The sequence below is a fragment of the Telmatherina bonti genome (genome assembly GCF_933228915.1).
Source record: "Telmatherina bonti genome assembly, chromosome: 14".
NCBI lineage: Eukaryota > Metazoa > Chordata > Actinopteri > Atheriniformes > Telmatherinidae > Telmatherina > Telmatherina bonti.
Window position 1 is genome coordinate 13,236,783 of NC_136612.1, and position 18,967 is coordinate 13,255,749.

General features: G+C 40.1%; 3 protein-coding genes across 6 annotated transcripts in view; all 3 read left to right on the forward strand.

Moving 5' to 3' along the window:
- The window catches only part of LOC306765464 (myosin-9-like), a 37,300-nt gene extending 32,964 nt beyond the window's left edge, over positions 1–4,336 (forward strand). For both annotated transcript variants that reach the window (XM_079252926.1, XM_079252927.1), the window contains 6 exons: positions 25–113; positions 217–340; positions 1,006–1,214; positions 2,171–2,279; positions 2,404–2,576; positions 2,694–4,336. In XM_079252926.1, the coding sequence (XP_079109052.1) occupies positions 25–113; positions 217–340; positions 1,006–1,214; positions 2,171–2,279; positions 2,404–2,576; positions 2,694–2,808 (819 nt within the window). In that variant the 3' untranslated portion in view covers positions 2,809–4,336. The remainder of the gene's footprint in view (positions 1–24; positions 114–216; positions 341–1,005; positions 1,215–2,170; positions 2,280–2,403; positions 2,577–2,693) is intronic.
- A 1,035-nt stretch (positions 4,337–5,371) lies between these two features.
- slc25a38a (solute carrier family 25 member 38a) lies at positions 5,372–9,948 on the forward strand. 3 transcript variants are annotated; one of them, XM_079252376.1, is made up of 8 exons: positions 5,372–5,528; positions 6,108–6,177; positions 6,847–6,971; positions 7,087–7,174; positions 7,259–7,438; positions 8,899–9,067; positions 9,156–9,316; positions 9,402–9,948. In XM_079252376.1, exons 2-8 carry the CDS (start codon positions 6,163–6,165, stop codon positions 9,522–9,524), a joined length of 861 nt encoding a protein of 286 aa, XP_079108502.1. In that variant the 5' UTR covers positions 5,372–5,528; positions 6,108–6,162; the 3' UTR covers positions 9,525–9,948. The 3 variants fall into 3 exon arrangements, with proteins under 3 accessions (XP_079108502.1, XP_079108504.1, XP_079108503.1); XM_079252378.1 differs by having other exon boundaries at positions 7,090–7,174; XM_079252377.1 differs by having other exon boundaries at positions 5,417–5,514.
- Positions 9,949–12,940: 2,992 nt separating this feature from the next.
- rpsa (ribosomal protein SA) lies at positions 12,941–15,887 on the forward strand. Its single transcript, XM_079252272.1, has 8 exons — positions 12,941–12,980; positions 13,575–13,746; positions 14,244–14,362; positions 14,643–14,888; positions 15,139–15,267; positions 15,373–15,532; positions 15,622–15,657; positions 15,750–15,887. The coding sequence occupies exons 2-8, from the start codon at positions 13,614–13,616 to the stop codon at positions 15,845–15,847; spliced, it is 921 nt and encodes a 306-aa protein (XP_079108398.1). The 5' UTR covers positions 12,941–12,980; positions 13,575–13,613; the 3' UTR covers positions 15,848–15,887.
- Positions 15,888–18,967: the final 3,080 nt, after the last annotated feature.

The following is an 18,967-nucleotide window of genomic DNA, read 5'->3' on the forward strand; positions in this document are numbered from 1 at the left end:
ACCTGTTTACACGCCTGCATTCAGGAGCTGGCAGCTGCAGAGCGAGTGAAGAGACAAGCCCAGCAGGAGAGAGACGAGCTGCAGGATGAGATCAACAATCAGGCCACCAAGAAGTAAGACCCCCCTCCTCCTCTCCTCTCCTCTCCTCTCTCCCCTCAGCCTTCAGTAGGGAGACCGGATCAGTTCTGATGTTAATAAATCTTGTTCTGCTCTCAGCGCTCAGGCTGCAGAGGAGAGGAGGCGACTAGAGGCTCGTATTGCTCAGCTGGAGGAGGAGCTGGAAGAGGAGCAATGCAACACCGAGCTGATCAATGACAGACTGAAGAAAGCAATGCTGCAGGTGTGTGTGTGTGGGGGGGGGGGGTCTCACTGTGAGACACAGAGACGTCCGCAATGGCCTCAGAATCATGAAAATGAGCCCAATGAGTGAAGATTTGCTTTAATGGCTGCGACTGAAACGTCACAAATGCCTGGAAGGACTGAAATGTTCCTCGTTATGTTGTTTATTTGCAACACTTATTTCATAAAGTACACGCGGTGTGATGCTCCTCAACTCTGAGCAAATGACCCCATGAGTCATCTGTGTGTAATCCATCTTGCTGTCTAGTTTAGAGCAGTGTTTTTCAACCTGTTTTGAGCCAAGGCACACTTTCTTTTTTTTTTTTTTTAAAGCCCATCCTATTAATAGATAGTCATCTAGTCGAAGTGTCTTGAATGCGGCCTGGGTCGCATTCGAACATATAAGATCTGTGTCGTTCAGACTGTTAAGAAAAGATCGGTTCCAGGTCGCATTGGGGCAAAAACATCGGATTTAAGTCACTTCAGCCTGTTGTGTGATCGTAGCCTAAATGTTGGTGAGCGACGTGCGGCCCTCAAGCTGACAGCGCCTCGCTGCGGTTGAGTTTGTTTTTATATTGAATAGAGAAGTTAAAAAAAACACTGCCATGTTGTATTTAAATGCTCAGCACAGAAATGTGGCTCTTATTTTATTTAATTTCTGAACAGACTGACCAGATGAACGTGGAGCTGGCTGCGGAGCGCAGTGCCTCTCAGCGTGTGGAGGGCGCTCGTGCCCAGCTGGAGCGTCAGAACAAGGAGCTAAAACTGAAGCTGCAGGAGCTGGAGGGGACCGTCAAGTCCAAGTACAAGGCCAACATGGCTGCCTTGGAGGCGAAGATCGCTCAGCTGGAGGAACAGCTGGACATGGAAACCAAGTAAGAGCCTCAGATCCATCTGGACGTAGAAAAACCAAGTTGTCCCTGAAACTCCTCTTACATGTTTTCAGCAAAGGTTTAGATTCATCTTAAGAAATCAGATCTAATTAAATAGAAGCTGAACTTTGGGTTATATTTAGACTGAAATGGTTTTAAAAAGGTTTGAAAGTAGCTTCAACAAAGCAGATAATCGCTACTTGTGACTGAATCAGCTTCGTGTTGTGATTTAAACGTTTATTTCTCCACATTATAACTGTTTTTGTTGACAGTATTTCAAGTGTAATTGGTTAATAATGCTTAAAAGGGATGTTTTATGGAAACTAACTGCTTCATGGTGTGTATTTGGGTGTTGAAATTATTGCCTGTTTCATATTCAGATGAACTGTAGCACCTGAAGTTTAAAAATGTTGGTAAATTTTAAGACTTAGAGTAGAGATGTTGAGCCTTTGCTGTACTTAGAAATGGAAAGTTTAGCTAACAAACTCTTCTACAGGTAGATTTTCTTCCTCATAATCAGTTATGGTTGTTAAATTTGCGAAGGGAGAGAGCTAATAATACTTTTTTCTTCCTCTTCTTGAATATCCCATGTAGGTAATGCGACTTGTACCCGGTGTTTTTCACACCACAGTCCTGCTAAAGCAAAACGTAGATCTAAACTCTGAACTGTGAAATCAGCTGTGAAAAGGCTGGAAATTAATGGTGGAAGAGGAACTGTTGTACTGTTTCTCTGTGAAAGGTGGGCAGCTTCGGTCCTGCAAGCGTTAGGAGTTTCCCTGCTGCATCAATGGCTAATCAGCAGAGTCTATGACAAGCTCTGCACCCATCTGCTCATCAAGTCTGATATGAGTCAAGTGTGTTGCAGCATGGAAACACTTGGTGGATCAGTTTCATCTGAAGAGTCACCAGGTTTAAATCTCCATCAGGCTTCAGTCTAAGTTACGTTTCTGTCCGTTCAGGGAGAGGCAGACTGCCACCAAGCTTGTCAGACGCACCGAGAAGAAACTGAAGGAGGTCATCCTGCAGGTGGATGATGAGCGGCGCAACACGGAGCAGTACAAAGACCAGGTCAGTCGTCTTTGTCCTGCGGCTCCTTTCAAGCCGAGGATTGATCATTTCCCCCGCAGCGCTTCAGATGCATCAACCTGGTGTGTCGGAGTTAAAGCCCGTGTCTATTTGTCATTAAATTCAGATGGACAAGTGCAACTCTCGTATAAAGCAGCTGAAGCGTCAGCTGGAGGAGGCTGAGGAGGAGGCTCAGCGAGCCAACGCCAACCGGAGGAAGCTGCAGAGGGAGCTGGAGGACGCCACGGAGTCGGCAGACGCCATGAACCGTGAGGTCACCTCTCTCAAGAACAAGCTCAGGTGGGAAAGTTGATCCGGATCCACAGTTGTGGATGGATGCAGATGTTCCTCTAGCTTTAGCTCAAATGTAAACCAAGTTCAGCACAATAACGCTGATGATGGACTTTCCTGTTGTAGGCGCGGTGACCTCCCCTTCACGGTGCGCCGCACTGTTCCCCGCAGCGGTGGCGGCATCGAAAGCGACGAGGAAGCCGAACCCAAGAGCGAGAACCCTGAGCCCAAGCCTGAATGAGCGGTCCTGCTCGACTCCGTAGAACGGCATCATAAATAGATAGACCCAAACACACGAGAACAGCCATTACTGTAACGGAGAGGAGCACGAACGTTGCCGCGACCAGAGGCAGAAGTTCAGCTCAGTCCTCCCAGTTTAGTCCTGTCCGATCTCTTTAACGCTGACAATCTATGCATTTAACACATTTACACACACAGAAGCCAGTAAACTCGGACAGTCGCCACACTGACACACACACGCACACACACACACACACACACTTAAATACACACACACACCTGTGTTGGGCCAAATTTTTTTCCTTTGCTTCTTTTTCGTTCTCTGGGAAAAGTACAAATGAAAGTGATATTTTTATAAGGAAACTTTCCACTTAACAATAGTCCTGATTTTAGGATCTATTTTTCTAATTGAAGAAAAATGAAAAAGTATGCGTAAATAAATGAAATGAAGACTATTACTGGAAGGGGACCAAAGTAATATCTCAGTCTATAGAAGTGTATTTTATGCAGACATTTTTTTTATAATGGTTAAGAATGGAAGTGCTTCGTGTTTATTATGCTCTCGCCTCAATTTATAAAGGTTTATACAGTTTTCTGACATGTATTCTCTCAATTTAGCTGCAATTAGCACTTGTCACTATGCTTGTTGTTTTTTTTTTAAACGCATTTCAAGTGGAAAGATAAAATTGAAGACAAACCTCAAGTGATGAATTTAAGACCGATTGACATCCTGCAAGTATTTGATCTGAGGGAGATTTCGTCATTTTGCATTGAAATGGAAAACACTTTTCAGCCTAGATGACATGTACCACTGCAGTCATGTTTTTTCTTTGTTGTTGTTAAAAAGCCTTGAAGTCTTGACCGTGCACTTGCTCATTTAGCAAGTGCACACACACACACACACACACACTAAAGGCCTTAACTGCAGCTGAGACCTACTGGGCAAGGTTGTTGGCTTTTTCTGGATGTGCATTGATTTCTATGTTTATGGCTATCTGTGTTTTTGTCACGTTCAGGCTAAAATATAAAGATTGGGGTTCTTTTTTAAAATTTTTTTCTCTCTTACAGCACACACTGTATTCTCAGGGCACAGCTTGTTGAGAGAAGATTGAAGGAGATGATCATGAACCAAAGGCAAATACATGAGATGGGGACATTCTTAACCACTGTAACCTATTTACACTTAACTGACGGGCCTCTAGGGCTTGGTATACACATGAAGAGTCGGTGTGTTAGCGTGTGTGTAGCCAGGTTTAGAGATGATTAGTCAGATGAACAGTTGTGTAGAAATGCAGGCTGTTTGTAGCAGGAACGTGTTAACCCCTCACAGGCTGTGCCCAGGGTCAGCTTTTGGCTCACACTGCTGGAAAGTGAGAGGAATGTGTTGTTACTTCAGAATAGCAGCTCACAGTTAAATGGATCACATGTTTCACACTCAAAGGCTATCCAAAAATCAAATGTCTGCAGCTCTGGAATGGAAATCATGTGAAGTGTGATATTATTGCAAATAAAGATGCTTTCTAAACTGCTTCATGCTCCTCCTCTTTTTGTTTTTGTTTTCCGGTATACCCACACATTTTATTTTGACACCGAAAGGGATGTTGGTTGGGGGACATGAAGGAGTTTAAAGCTTAGGTTATGATGCTTCAGTGGTTTAATCAGCGGTTTATGCGGTTTTATCACCAGCAGAGGGTGGTCAGCACACATTTTCAGCTATTTGAGCAAAACATTGTATTTTTCTCTCCAGTAGTTTCTTTCTTCACATGTAATCATGACAGTAAACACATGCTTAGCTAGGATATTCTGAAAAATACATATAAATTAATTAAATACTTTTGTATACACTGTATGAAGTTTAGATATGTCATCATTCAGTCTTTCTTTTATTGCTTCAGATGGTGAAAGTGGCTGAAATGTGGAATTTACTTATAATTTATAAATGGGTTTTTGTTTTAATGTAATTTACTTGAATCATAGAGGCTGGAAATATTCTCCATACCTTCATATATATATATATATATATATATATATATGTATATGTATATTTAATTTTTTTTTTTTTTTTTACTCATCCTAAAATGAAGCAGTATCACATTTAGTAAAAGTATTTCTATTAGACATGCTTTGATATTTTGCTTGTTTTAATTTTTCTCAGTACTAAATCCCTTTTCTTCTTTAGAAGCTTTCTCTTGAGAATTACAATTATTAAAATGTTTAATTTACATTTCATACCTGAAATAAAGAACTTGAGCTCAAAAACACACATATATACATATATATATGTATATATGTGTGTGTATATATATATATATATATATATATATATATATATATATATAATGTGTATATATGTATGTGATTCGAGGATATTTTCTGTAGCCTTAAGTCAGAAGCGCTTTTATACTGTGAACATCCTTCCCACGTGACTGTGCCGGAATTCTGTTCAACCAATCAGCTGTCAGCATTCTTCTCATGGGCGGGACTTGCGCTCAATGCCCCCTTAAACAGGAACCGGCCGGTTCCTAGGCAGCTCCAGCTCACAGCTTTTAGGTCGTAGTGAAAGGCTCTTAAAGTGCGTGTCCTTCAAGTTTCAACTTTCAAGACGGTGTGACGGATTTACAGTCTAGCGTAACCTGTGCGGTGTTGTTTCTCATTTGATCGTTTTGGAGACTGGAGGGAGAGAAAACTTCACTTCAGTCAGAAGAAGGTGCGTCAGAGGAGGTACTCCCCCCAAAAACCTTAATTTCATCATAACTAGAGGTTTCAGGAACACGTCGGATTTATTAACTTATGCATGGAATCAGGTTGAGAAAATATGAAAAGATTTCTTAGATAATTTTAGACACTATGTGTTCCTCTGAGCTTCCATTGACCCCTTTTAACACACAGTGATTTTAAAGAGTAACAAATGATACTATTCATGTTTCTCATGTAGAAATAGTTTCTATTTATGGCGTCAAATTCAACTATTGAAGACATATTTTAAAAGCATGCTATTGCACACACATGCATTAACATGTGAGAACAACGTGCCATGCATGCATCCTAATTTGTTGCATGATGATCTTTTAGTTAATGAACAGCTGTGTGTGTGTGTGTGTGTGTGTGTGTGTGTGTGTGTGTGTGTGTGTGTGTGTGTGTGTGTGTGTGTGTGTGTGTGTTGGCTGGTAGCAAATGGGAATCACAGTGTTGGTCAGGTGACTTATATTTAATCTGCTGCATATGTTGGCTGATTTAGACACTAGACAGCAGATCCTCAATCAGACCAGACCTCTGCAGCATCTCTTTCTTCTGCTTTAGGTGGTGTTGAGAGGAGAGGACAGCTGGTTTTGGGGGGGTTTTGGTCATATTCATCATGGAGCTGTCTCTTGTGAGTTTTACTCTCAGATTATGTACTTTCTCTTCAGTGATTGATTAGATTTCTCCTTCTCTTTTGGTTTAAGCAGCAGATATATGTGGAACTGTGTTTTCTAAGTAATTAAATTACTCGTATTGGTTTAGATTTTTACATTTTGAACCCAGATTCCTGAACACTAGAGCAGTGACGTTATGCTTTTGTCCTGATTCGATTCTGATTTTTTTTGGGGGGTGCTGATTAGATTTAAGTTGCGATTCTCACAATTCTTCGATATTGCTTATTTTTGTAGAATAAAAACAAACAAAAAAAAGTACAAAACTTTCTTTTGCTTGTCTTTTTTTCTTGATTTCAATTATGAAAAAACACATTAGCTAGACCTGCTTTAATGCCCAAGAAGACAAGCAAAAATAAAAACAATAAAAATGACTACATTTATGATTTTTATTTATTTAAAAAAAAATTAACAAAAAAAAATAAATTTTAAAAATGTGAAGCAAAAAATCCTGATTTTTTTTTTTTTTTTTTTTTTTTTAAATTTATTCGATTTTCCCACCCCTACTAAACACCATGGTAACTTCTGACCTATGAGACAGACGTAATGCCAAACAGGAAGATGCACCATTTAGATTCAAAATGGAACGTTGTGGAAGTGCTTCTGAAACGTTTCTCTCCCCCCATCAGGCCCACCCGGCCATTAAAGCCTTCATGTGCGGCTCTCTCAGCGGGACCTGCTCCACGCTGCTGTTTCAGCCTCTCGACCTGGTGAAGACTCGCCTGCAGACGCTGCAGAACAGCATGCAGCCTGGGTGAGTTGTGCTCAGATCCTGACCTTTTGCTACTTTATCGACATGTCTCAGTTAAACGTCGTACCACACAGTGGCATTCATCTCCTCTTTGTTGCTTATCTGGATGTTTCCGCAGCAGTTCAGGCAGAGTGGGGATGGTGTCGGTGCTCCTCGGTGTGGTGCGGACAGAGAGGCTGCTCGGACTGTGGAAAGGTGTTTCCCCGGTACGCACAGCTTTTATTTAAGCAACAAAGAGATGAGAAAATAGTCCCGAATCAGACCGGATCTGAATGTGTGCTCTCCTCTAGTCTTTTGCTCGGACCATCCCTGGCGTGGGGATCTACTTCAGCACCTACTACTCTCTGAAGCAGCACTACTGCCAGGACAGCAGCCCAGGGGCTGTGCAGGCTGTGCTGCTGGGAGCTGGGGCCCGAACCGTTGCGGGGGTCTTGATGCTGCCAGTTACTGTCATCAAAACCCGTTTTGAAGTAAGTAGTGTCCAGATGTTGTAGGTAATTTTTTTTTTATTTTCATCATTTAATACATTTTGCTTGTTGCTCCATCATAACAAAGCAAAGCTTTGGGTCTAATTTGCATTTTTTGATCTTTGCATTATCTTCTTAGCGTAAGCTAAATTTAAACTATTTTCCAATCGCTTTGTTCAAGGTACGCAGTGTCTCGTCACTTTGGAAGCCATAGTGTGACAAATATTTAAAGATTTTTTTTCCCCAGAATCAGCCCACTACTGGTCTGTCTGCTTTTTATGAAGCAGTACGAGACACGCTTTTATCTAATCACATGATCCAGGTAACTCCTGGTGATTTCGTCTGTTTTGCTCTCATGGTTGTTGAAGGAAAAAGTCAGCAGTTATTCTCCATAGATCTTCTCCAGGTGTGGTAAATCACACACTGGAAATATAAAAAACATGTTTCTCACCAGTTTCTGCCGTTTCCTGAGCTGACTGTAACTGTCATCGTGCTTTGCAGTCTGTTTTTTTTTTTAACCCTTTCATGCATACCAGCCATATAGTGGAGACTTATTTAGAAGCTTTTGTTCTTGCATATTCATGAATGAAGATGGTATTTATGTAAATAAGCCACTTCAGTGGGTGTTAGTGGGTCATCCAATATGTTTTCACTCACTGGAAAATAAATAAATATGATTTAATTGAACATAATGTAATTACACAAGTTTGCTGTTGCGATAAATCGGAAAAGAAAACAAAACAGCTATATTTTATAGAAGATTTACATAAATACTATCTAATATATTATAAATTATGTATCTACTAAAAATATGATTTTATATTATACATATTTTATAGAATACATTAAAATAAATCTTGATAAATTCCACATATCCCTTTATAAACAAAACTATCATTGCATATGTCAGAAGTAAATTACTGTATTTAAATAAAGAGTGTAGAGTTTGCATGTTCTGCCCGTAGTATGCCTAAATTCTCTCTGGGTAACATGACTTCCTCCCACCGTCCACAGACATGCTTGTTAGGGTATTTAATAACTTTATATCAGGGGTATTTCACTCTGTTCTAAGAGGTCCAGCAGGTTTTCCATGTGTCCTTGCTCCAACAGTCTTTGTGCAGAACCTGAGAGGCTTTTAGATCCTTTTTCATAAGATTCAGGTGAAGCAGAAATCCATGGGAGACCTTTCAGGACCGAGTTTAATACCCCTGTGAATGGTGGTGTCTCACTGCGTAGACCTGTGATGAACTGGCGACCTGTCCAGGGCGTACCCTGCCTCTCGCCAAATGATTACTGGGATAGATTCCAGCTTCCCCGCGACCATTAATCAGACTAAGCGGTTTGGAAAATGTCTGACCGGGCAACCAGCAAGCTATAAATTCTGCCTCATAAATGTCATCTTTGCCTCAGATTTGAGCATGTTTAAATGGGGCTCATGTGACTTTGGCGTGTCTCCATTGCAGTGTGGTAGGTACAGCTACGTGAGCGTAAGCGGCGCGCTGCGTAGTGTGTGTCAGACGGAGGGTCCCGCTGCCCTGTTCTCCGGCCTGATGGCGACTCTCCTCAGAGACGTTCCTTTCTCTGGGATCTACGTCATGTTTTACAGCCAGACCAAAGCCGCGTTGCCTAAAGGTAGGTCAGCTCGGCGCGTTGTCTTTAGTTCAGGGAGAGTTATTTTCATTTTTGTCTGAATGACTTAAAGAAGCCTCTTTATGTGAAGAAATCAGCGCCTCTCCTTCGGCCCCCCTGGCTAACTTCAGCTGTGGCATCCTCGCTGGCGTTTTGGCCTCCCTGATCACGCAGCCTGCCGACGTGGTCAAAACACATGTCCAAGTAAACCCACAGCTGAGGACGGTGGACGCCATCAGATACATCTACATGGTAGCTATTCTCCTCCTTTTCAGAACCTGTTTGGAAATGTTTAGAGCGGTTCTGATGTCTGTGTCGGCTTCTTTTTTTTTTTAAGGAGCACGGACTTCAGGGCTTCTTCAGAGGGGCGGTTCCTCGCTCTCTGAGGAGGACGATGATGGCTGCCATGGCGTGGACCATTTATGAGCAGATGATGGCACGCCTTGGACTCAAGTCGTGAAAGGAACATTGAAAATAAACTTGTGCCAAAGAACAAAGAGCGCACGCGACGCAGCTGCTTGAGGGACTCAACGCTGCACGGTCGCGTACGTAACGGGAGACGTGAACCGTCTGGATTAAATGTCACACTAGGGGTCTTGGCTTTGTGCTAAAGCAGCATTTCAGACTAACTCGGATGTGTGGAAACACTTTGTATTTGTTGTAAGCGATTACTGATCCACTCTGCAGCGTCTTCTTTTTCTAAATGCCTTCGATGAGTTTGTTTGGCTGCTGTGAACCGTTTCCAGATAAAGCCTCAGTGATACGGAGAATCATTTCTCAGGTCTGCCATGTGTCAGGCGGCTGCCGAGCACTTAAACTGCAGTAAATTATAAGTCTATGTGCCTTTTACTGTTATTTATATTGTAATAGTGCAATAAAAAAATATGCTTGTATTTAATTTTTACCATGTAATAACTTGTATTTAACATTAAAAAATAACTTTTTATGAGCAAAACAAAGTCAGATTTGTTGTATCGTAACCCTCTGGGTCATTAAACACATCATTTCCTCATAACAGACGTAGAAAATGGTCGTCTCATGCGAGTAAAGCCTGGCTGACCTCTGAACTGCTGCAGGGAAATTTTCATGACACCAAATTTCTCGTCCAGGGTTGCAACAGGTCGCTGTGACTCAACAGGAATAAATCCACTTAGCATTTAGTTTGGATTGTGTCTCTGTGGAGTCCAGGATGTATGTTTCATACTTAGTCAATATTTAAACTAAATAAATAACTTTTATATGTTTTAGTTTATTAACTTGTGTTCGGACTGCGTTGGGTTTACGAGATTCCTCTCATTAACTGCAGAAGATATAAAACAGTAAAGTCGATTCCAGGATATTTCTACTGGTTGAACTGTGGTGCAGTGATCAGCAGATTGCTGCGGCGCTGTGAGAACATGACGACCGGAGACTTATCGCAGCGCTGATACAGATAAGCAGACGGGGGTGTGGTGACATAACATCAAATAGGAAAAAAGGACAAGAGGTTAGATTAAGGAATGAGGCTAATAGCGCTGATCTGGCAACCAAAATGGAAAATGATCATAAAGCTTCTTAAAGAGATGTTTAAGATATTTTGTTTTAAAGTTTAAATTCAAATATTGGATTTGCTGCTTATTAAAGATGGAGACGAGCTTTTCATGTGGAAAACGTGTTCAACAGGACACACGTAGGGAAGCTCGGGATCAATGAGATATTTTTGTGACATTTTTCCAAGTTTTCATCAAATTTAGGTTTAACAGTAACTTTCATGTTGCCAGATCAACACCCACTGACACACTTTTATTCTTTACTTGCCATCATAGCTCTGTGTTTTCACCCAGAATACAGCCCCTAAACATTGCAACATTTCCAGACACAACATTACCTTTCAGCCATGTTTTGTTTGATCATTCATCTTTAATGTCCTTGAAATTCATCATGGCTCAGCTTCATCAACAAATAACCTGTTTCTCCCTCTCTGTGTGAGATCTGTCTCCCATTTGAACCCTGCTGTATTCAGAGACCAGTCTTTACATGTTACCCATCTTTTCAGTATACTAGGCTACTATCTGCTCATAGGAGACATTTCTCTTAATATTTCTTCATTGCATTCTGGTGTTGTGTACATATCATGACCCTGTTCCCTGGTACACTTTATCTCCTGCAAATAAAGTTACAACACAGGTCAGTCTTTCACCGAGAAGTCAGCGTCTCAGCATTGTCTTAATATGGTCTTTCCATCTCCATTGTCTTAATATGGGATCCTCATCCGACACACCAGTCCACCTCTAGTTACCTTTGCTGCTGTTTGCAGCGCAGATCTCAAAGCGCCACCTAGCGGCCTAAAGATGGATCATTCAAGGTCCTAAACGAAATCTACCCATCTAACGACTTCCTACATAGAAAATTCAACTTGGACAATAACTCATGTGGATTCTGTGGAAAAAGAAATTGAAACAACAGAGCACTTATCTTTTTTTTTTGTTTTGCGGACATGTGTTTGATTTTTGGACTGCCTTTCAGGGTTGGCTCCACTCAAAGAATATCACGATGTACCCTCTGACTATGTGCTTAATCAAAACTGGTGTAATATTAAAAGAGAAGAACTTGGAATTTCTTGTAAACAACCTGATCCTGTTGGGCCTACATTTTATAGGCAAGGCAAGTTTATTTATATAGCACCTTTCATATACAAGACAATTCAAAGTGCTTTACATGAAACATTAAAAGCATTACGGAAAAAAGCATAAAAGAAAATAAAAATGACAAAATCATAATGAAATCATAAATTATGTTAAAATAATTAAAAGTATCAATGCAGAGGCGCCATATAGGGGAGAAAGTTAGGAAGATTCAAAGGGCCCCATGACTTGATAGGGGCCCAAAAAGATGTATAAACTATATAGGAAAATCATTAAACCTTTATTAGAAATAATAAATACTTTTTTCAAATGTTGTAATTAAATATAGCAGTTATATAAACTGATAAACCATTTATATTAAAATAACCTAGTTAGATGTATGCACTGTGATTTAACCCTTTTGTAGTGTTCTCAATGAAATACCTTCAAATTAGAAATGATAACCTAAAATTGTCCTTCTGGCATGAACCAAGACCTCCATTCTGTTGTTACATTAACAAAAAAAAAAAGTTTAATGTTGAATATGAAAAGAGACAAAGTGATCAAACATAGTCACTTAAAGGGTTAAACACAGCCCTAGATCTATTATTCTCATGACAAGCTATTTTTTATGAGCTTGATGCAAAAATAAAAATCTAAAATTTGCAATCAAGTGGTGGGGTCTATGCCATTGTCTTTCATAGAGCCCCAAAATTCCTGGTGGCGCCCCCTGCATCGATGTAAATATGCCAGAAGTAAGCCCCACATTAATGGATCTCAGAAAATTCACAAAATCTCTTCAAAATATGAAAACAAAAATTCCAAAAGACTTTTTTCCTTGATTAACTTGTTCATGTTACTAGACAGAGACTCCTAATCAATTTCTTTTGTGTGTGTGTGTTTAGGCTCTTATTCTCATTCATTCATTCTCATTCCTGCCAGCAGCCATCATCCTCCGGAACAAGACCCCTCATATTAATTATTATCTACTACAATACTGAGTTTCCCTTTGGGGATTAATAAAGTATTTTCATTTCCTTCATTCCATTTCATTTCATTCCTATCAGACTGCCTTGTTGTAAGTTATCTCAACACCTGTTAAATGTATACGACAACCAATATGCCGTATGTATGTGCATTGTTGTTCAATAAAATAAAATAAACCTAGCGGCCTAAACGTGGAAGTGCACATCCTGGTTATTCAACAACCGACCAATCACAGGCTTAGATGTTCTGTATAAATATTACGTCATTTCCGCCGTGCGCCCTCTTTTTCACCGTGTGGTCGGATTTCCATACGGCGTTGTTTCGTGGTAAGCTTAAACTTGATTCGTTTAGCTAAATAAAGGTTAACTAAACTCCCCAAAACACAATAAAAAGATATATTTGATTACAAAGAAGCCACAGGGCAGTGTGTAGACGGCTCGTTTAGTTTTAACGACACCTAAAGCGAGGTTTATGAAAATGCTAACGAGTTAGCTTCGAGCACGTTTCCTCCTAGATCCATGATTCTTTAGTCAATCCACTCTGGAGGCATTTTATGTGTCTTAGTATCCACATATATTTAATTATCACTTTAGACAGAATGTAGGCAACCTGCTTTGATTAGCTGCCTCTTGGGTTGTATGCTTTAGGACACAGGTGTCAAACTCCAGTCCTCGTGGGCCTCGATGTCCTGCAGGTTTTTATTGTCTCCATGCTCCAACACACCTGACCAAAGTAAATACACAGGTCGATAAGAAGCTGCTGGATCCATTTGAATCAGGTGTGATGGTGCAGGGAAACAATAAAAAGCTGCTGGGTACTGGCCCTGGAGGACTGGAGTTTGACACCCCTGCTTTAGGATGTTGTCAGAGCTTCTCATGCAACTTTCTCATAGTTCACCAATCATGTCATTGTGTTTTCAGCTCTCCCATTCAACTCGTAACGCAGGGAAAGCGGTCACGATGTCCGGAAGTCTGGATGTCCTTCAGATGAAGGAGGAGGATGTGCTGAAGTTCCTGGCTGCAGGAACCCACCTGGGAGGCACCAACTTGGACTTCCAGATGGAGCAGTATGTCTACAAGAGGAAGAGTGACGGTAAGCGGTAGAGCTGTGACGATGTGCTACAGTCCCGATTCGATTCAGATTTTTTTGGGTGCCGATTCGATTTAAATTGCGATTCTCACAATTCTTCGATATTGCGATTTCTTTTTTTTTTTTTTTGTAGATTAAAAACCAAAAAAATGTATAAAACTTTTTTTTGCTCGTCTTTTTTTTTAAATTTCAATTAGGGAAAACACAGAAGCCAGACCATCATTCTGTTGCTATAATGCCCAAGAAGACAGGTTAAAAGAGCAATAAAAAAATACTTATGACAAAAATGTTGTAAGAAATTATTTATTTGGAGAAAAAAAATCTTAAAATTGTGAAACAAAAATATCCCAATTTTTTCTTTTTATTCGATTGTCCCACCTCTATTTAGAGAGGAAAAATGGCTCAGCAGTTGTGCCCTACAATTAAAAGGCTTAATTCTAACTTGCACCTGTTATTTAAAAAATATCAAGAGTTAATTGTATTTTCTCCATTTTTCTCAGGTATTTATATCATTAACCTGAAGAAGACCTGGGAGAAGCTGCTGCTGGCAGCCAGGGCCATTGTTGCCATTGAGAACCCAGCTGATGTGTGCGTCATCTCCTCCAGGAACACTGGACAGGTAAATATATGCTAAATTTGATGCTGCTCATTCTGCAGCGAGCTATAAGTGAAGTACTATGCGCACACTGTTAAAGCCGGGCACTTTGGTGAGTGTTCTGGTGTCGGAAGTGTGCAAAATTAACCAGGCCGAGTTTTCGCTGACACCATGAGGATGTCTGTCCCATGACTGGGGTTAGATAGGGACTTGAGCCACAGCTTTTTATTCATAGTTAAACTATATCCAGAATGTAAAACGTGTTTTATCTGATGTCCTAACTTGTTAAATCTAACCTCTGTAGAGAGCAGTGCTGAAGTTTGCCTCTGCCACCGGCGCCACCACCTTCCACGGTCGCTTCACACCTGGTACATTCACCAATCAGATCCAGGCTGCTTTCAGGGAGCCCCGGCTCCTGATTGTGACGGATCCTCGTGCTGACCACCAGCCACTGACTGAGGCTTCATACGTCAACATCCCAACCATCGCCCTGTGCAACACAGACTCCCCACTGAGATACGTGGACATCGCCATCCCCTGCAACAACAAGGTGACTTATTGAACGACAGATTGACTCGCAGGACTTGAGTGAATTCTTGTATTTTTGCACACTGTTAGAGCCCAGTGCTGTCGTCTCAGTGCAGCACAGGGTGTAGGGTGTGTGCTAAATAAAAAGACATGATCTTTCATTTCCATTCTCTGAACCACTCAGGGAATTGGGGATAGAGGTCTGGCAACAAAATGCACACTTTAAAAAGTACATTTTACCTGTTTACTTATGAGCTGTTTGGCTGTTTCAGGGACACCACTCTGTGGGTCTGATGTGGTGGATGTTGGCCAGGGAGGTCCTCAGGATGAGGGGTACCATCTCCAGGGAGCACCCATGGGAGGTCATGCCAGATCTGTACTTCTACAGGGACCCTGAAGAGGTAAGAAAGCTGCAGTGCTACCTGTCGTCGTCATTTTGAGGCTTCTCTCCGCAGTGGGTGGGAAGAGTTCGGTGAATCCCGTGTTCTAATGATTTGTTCTTACAGATTGAGAAGGAGGAGCAGGCTGCCGCTGAAAAGGCCGTTGTAAAGGAGGAGTTCCAGGGTGAATGGAGTGCTCCTCCTGCTGAGTTTGCCCAGCCTGAGGTGGCCGACTGGTCCGAGGGTGTTGCAGTACCATCTGTTCCCATTCAGCAGTTCCCTGCTGGTAAGATGATTAAACTTAAATGCATTCTTACTGGTCTGATACCTTTTGGTTTTTCTTCTTACTGACATTAAAACACATTTTTCTCACAGCTACTCCAGCAGTGAAGACTGGGGAAGTCTACTCCGGTGAGTTTATGAAGCTTCTTGTCTGCATGCAGAACTTTTAAAGTGGTTTGTTTTTGGTCTTTGACTGAATGTAAAATATTTCTTCCTCCCAGCTGAGGATTGGAGCACCCAGCCTGCTACAGAGGACTGGTCCACTGCTCCCACTGCTCAGGCATCTGACTGGGGTGGCGCCGCTTCTGACTGGTCTTAACTGTTGACCAATGCAACAATAAAAAGTGTTTTGTACACTTTGACTGTGTTTTTTATTTTATGTTTACTGAAGGTCATAAATGAAAATATCAGGTTTCTTTCGGAAAGATGTTTCTATTGAGAACCTGTAAAGTTTAAAACAAGTTAAAATTTGACCCATTACAGGCTGAGGGCTTTCTGGAAGATTAATCTCAAAACATTTAAATTAGTCTCTAAAAAGCTGTGAATCATCAGTTTACCTTTTTATTAAAATAAATTCAGGTAATTTGTCTTTGTGATAATGTTCCATCATGTTGGAAATGTAAAGTGGATTATTGCTTTAAGTGATGTGTATATGTTTCATAAAAAGAAAAAGGCAACAGTATTTTCTGCATGGCGCATATGGCTCGATGCAAACTACCTGCAAATCATTAACTTTCTGCTATGATGTTCGTTCTTTGAGTTTGGTGGTTATCTTTAGAGCAGCACATTTCACATTTCCCTGGAAGTGGTGGCTTCTTTGGGAGCAGAGTTGTGTAGGATTTGGCATCATTTCTGTTTATGTTGCATTAGCCTGAAAGGACTGACCTACTGCTGAGCATTTATGCTGTTACATCAGTTTCTGCTTATTGAAATTCAATGTTTTTATCATACTGTCACAGCATCCTGGTTGTAAAACCAGAAACATCCATGTGCCTGATCAGCTGTTATAATCAGCCCCTTATTGATTTTTAATTTAATACAAACTCCTGCACCATCAACAGGCTCTACATGACTAATACTAAGACTTCATTTGAAAGAATTTATTGGAAAGGAAGCTCTATTTTACTTGTATAGTCCTCAGATGAGGGTTTATGGAGTAAAAACTGAAACTTGGGGGGAAAAAACACAAGAAGTTAAAACTTTCATCCTGAAAGCAAACAGATCTTCACCAAACAATCATTGAAATAAACATTCTTAATGTCAGTAGGTATTAATTCCTGAAAAGGTGTAATCATTTGAATGTCTTAGTAGAAAACTCATGATCAGTAAAACTAGTTGGTCTTTTTCTGCTCCTGAAGAACAAGCAGAAAGTTTATGTCCAAGCAGTTGCCCCGTTATATTAGATATTTACAGCAAAGAAAATGGCTTCAGTGCATCCTTATTCTGTAGATTCTTTCACTCAGAAACTGCTGTTTACGCTGCAAAAGCAATTAAAAAGTACCTACTACCCTTTACACAGAAGTAGCTTTCCAAGTTGAGTCCGAAGACAACTGCATTGCTTCCAGAACTGGTTGTTGACAACCTTAAAGGAGACAAGGAAAAGATTTGTGGATTTTTCTTAACGTAGACTTTCTAATAAACTTCAGGGTTAAAAAAATAAAAGCCTTTTAAACTTGAAATAATTATCTGAAAATCCATTAGACTGGTCTCATTAAACAAATATCTGGAATATCCCCCGATATGATTCTGTAACTACAGAAACGTTTCGTCTACTTGCTTATTTCTATGGAGTTACACAGTAATCACTACTGTTTAGTGTCACACACAATGGAAAATAAACTTTTTTTTTCATTTACTGAATTTAAATGTGACAAAGCAATAAATTAAAAAACCTGGTATTGTGGCTGCACATTAAAACATTTTCTAAAGTTTTTTTTCCACCCAAGAAACAAGTAACATAAAACATATAAATTATATATGGCTCTGTTTTTATTTGGAAAGTTTCCTATAATTAATTATAATAAAGTGTAAAGATACACACACAAAAGAGAAACCCACAGTATATGAATTTTTACGAGTTTATTGGGCTGCAATTTTTTATGTTTTGAATTGATAAATGGTCTTTTTCAGTTTCCTGTAAGTCAAAGTTAGATAAGAGTGAGGTTTGTTGAAATTCAGAATAGTGGAGTAATCGCTTACAAATGCCATTTATATACATAAGATCAAACTAAAACAATCAATATATTAATGGCATACTTTTTAATACTGGCGTGACTGGAACAGGAGACGAAAACAAAACAAAAAACAAAAACAAAAAAAAAATACATGTTCCATGAGTAAGATTTCTTTTCCAAACTACATTTTAGTCAATCTGAACATTTTTTCCAAAATAATGTCACATGTACAGAACAAATAAATGTTGTAGAGTTTCAACCATTTCAGTCATTGTAAAAAGAGCAGTTATTTGTAACTTTTTAAAGGGAAATATTTATAGAGTTCAGTTATGGATAATCCAATTTGTTCTTTTTTAATCAACAGAATAAGGTCTATAAATACATGCATAAGACAAGATGAAGGGTGTTTTAAAAAATGTTTTTTCTTTTTCATTTTGTTAGACAACACACACTTATAGGGGAGAATAAAAGCAGATATTATTTTATGCTTAACTGCAATATTGCTTTTAAAATGAGCAACTTTCTAATATAAAGACACTGGTCAATTTCTTGTCCAAGATGGAGATGACAATATTTATTACATTATTCTGCTCCCTTTGGGACACAGGCAAGGCCAGATTATGGGCACAGGCCCAGGGGCCCACGCCCACTTGGAGCCCACGTAGGGCAGTTTGGACATTAAACAAAATGTACGTAAAAGCCAGATAGTTACACCATAGTGTCTAGTGTATTGCTTTTGGTACCATTGGCTGAGAGATGTTAGAAATGTCGTTTCACAGTGTATCATTCACAATTTTCACAATATTGCGGTGGCGAAGGAGGCCCCTGGAACACTCCGGGCCCAGGGGCCTCTGCACTTTTTGTCCGGCCCTGGACACAGGGACCATGAATTTCTGTACTAATCCATCAGAAGTGTACAGAAGCTCTACAAAACTAAAAAGTGGTTTTGTAAATAAGTTTCTGTCAAATTGTTTCAAAAAAGAAAAAGAAAAAAATGTTTCTATGCGTGATATTAAGTATTTGGGAGGAGAGTAGTTGAGCATTTACCAGAGCGACAACCACAGGAGAATCTGTTTATTTGTTTATATTTTTAGTCGTGGAAATTTTATTGGTTTATTTAGAGATCAAGGCAAAAAAAAAAAAAAAAAAAAAACCAAAACAAAACACCAAAATAAGTCAATATGAAACATAAGAGATGCGTTCACGGTCCGGATATCGCGCCAGTGCAGAACAACTATCTCCTCCACATTCGCGCTAATCAGTCA

What these genes read in the sequence shown, in the direction of transcription:
- slc25a38a (XM_079252376.1), top strand. An exon ending in CAGAACAGCATGCAGCCTGG is followed by an intron (nt 6,972 to 7,086) that starts GTGAGTTGTGCT and finishes ATGTTTCCGCAG; the next exon opens with CAGTTCAGGCAGAGTGGGGA. An exon ending in TGTGGAAAGGTGTTTCCCCG is followed by an intron (nt 7,175 to 7,258) that starts GTACGCACAGCT and finishes GCTCTCCTCTAG; the next exon opens with TCTTTTGCTCGGACCATCCC.
- rpsa (XM_079252272.1), top strand. Translation starts at nt 13,614, where the DNA reads ATGTCCGGAAGTCTGGATGTCCTTCAGATGAAGGAGGAGGATGTGCTG. An exon ending in CCTCCAGGAACACTGGACAG is followed by an intron (nt 14,363 to 14,642) that starts GTAAATATATGC and finishes TAACCTCTGTAG; the next exon opens with AGAGCAGTGCTGAAGTTTGC. An exon ending in CATTCAGCAGTTCCCTGCTG is followed by an intron (nt 15,533 to 15,621) that starts GTAAGATGATTA and finishes TTTTTCTCACAG; the next exon opens with CTACTCCAGCAGTGAAGACT.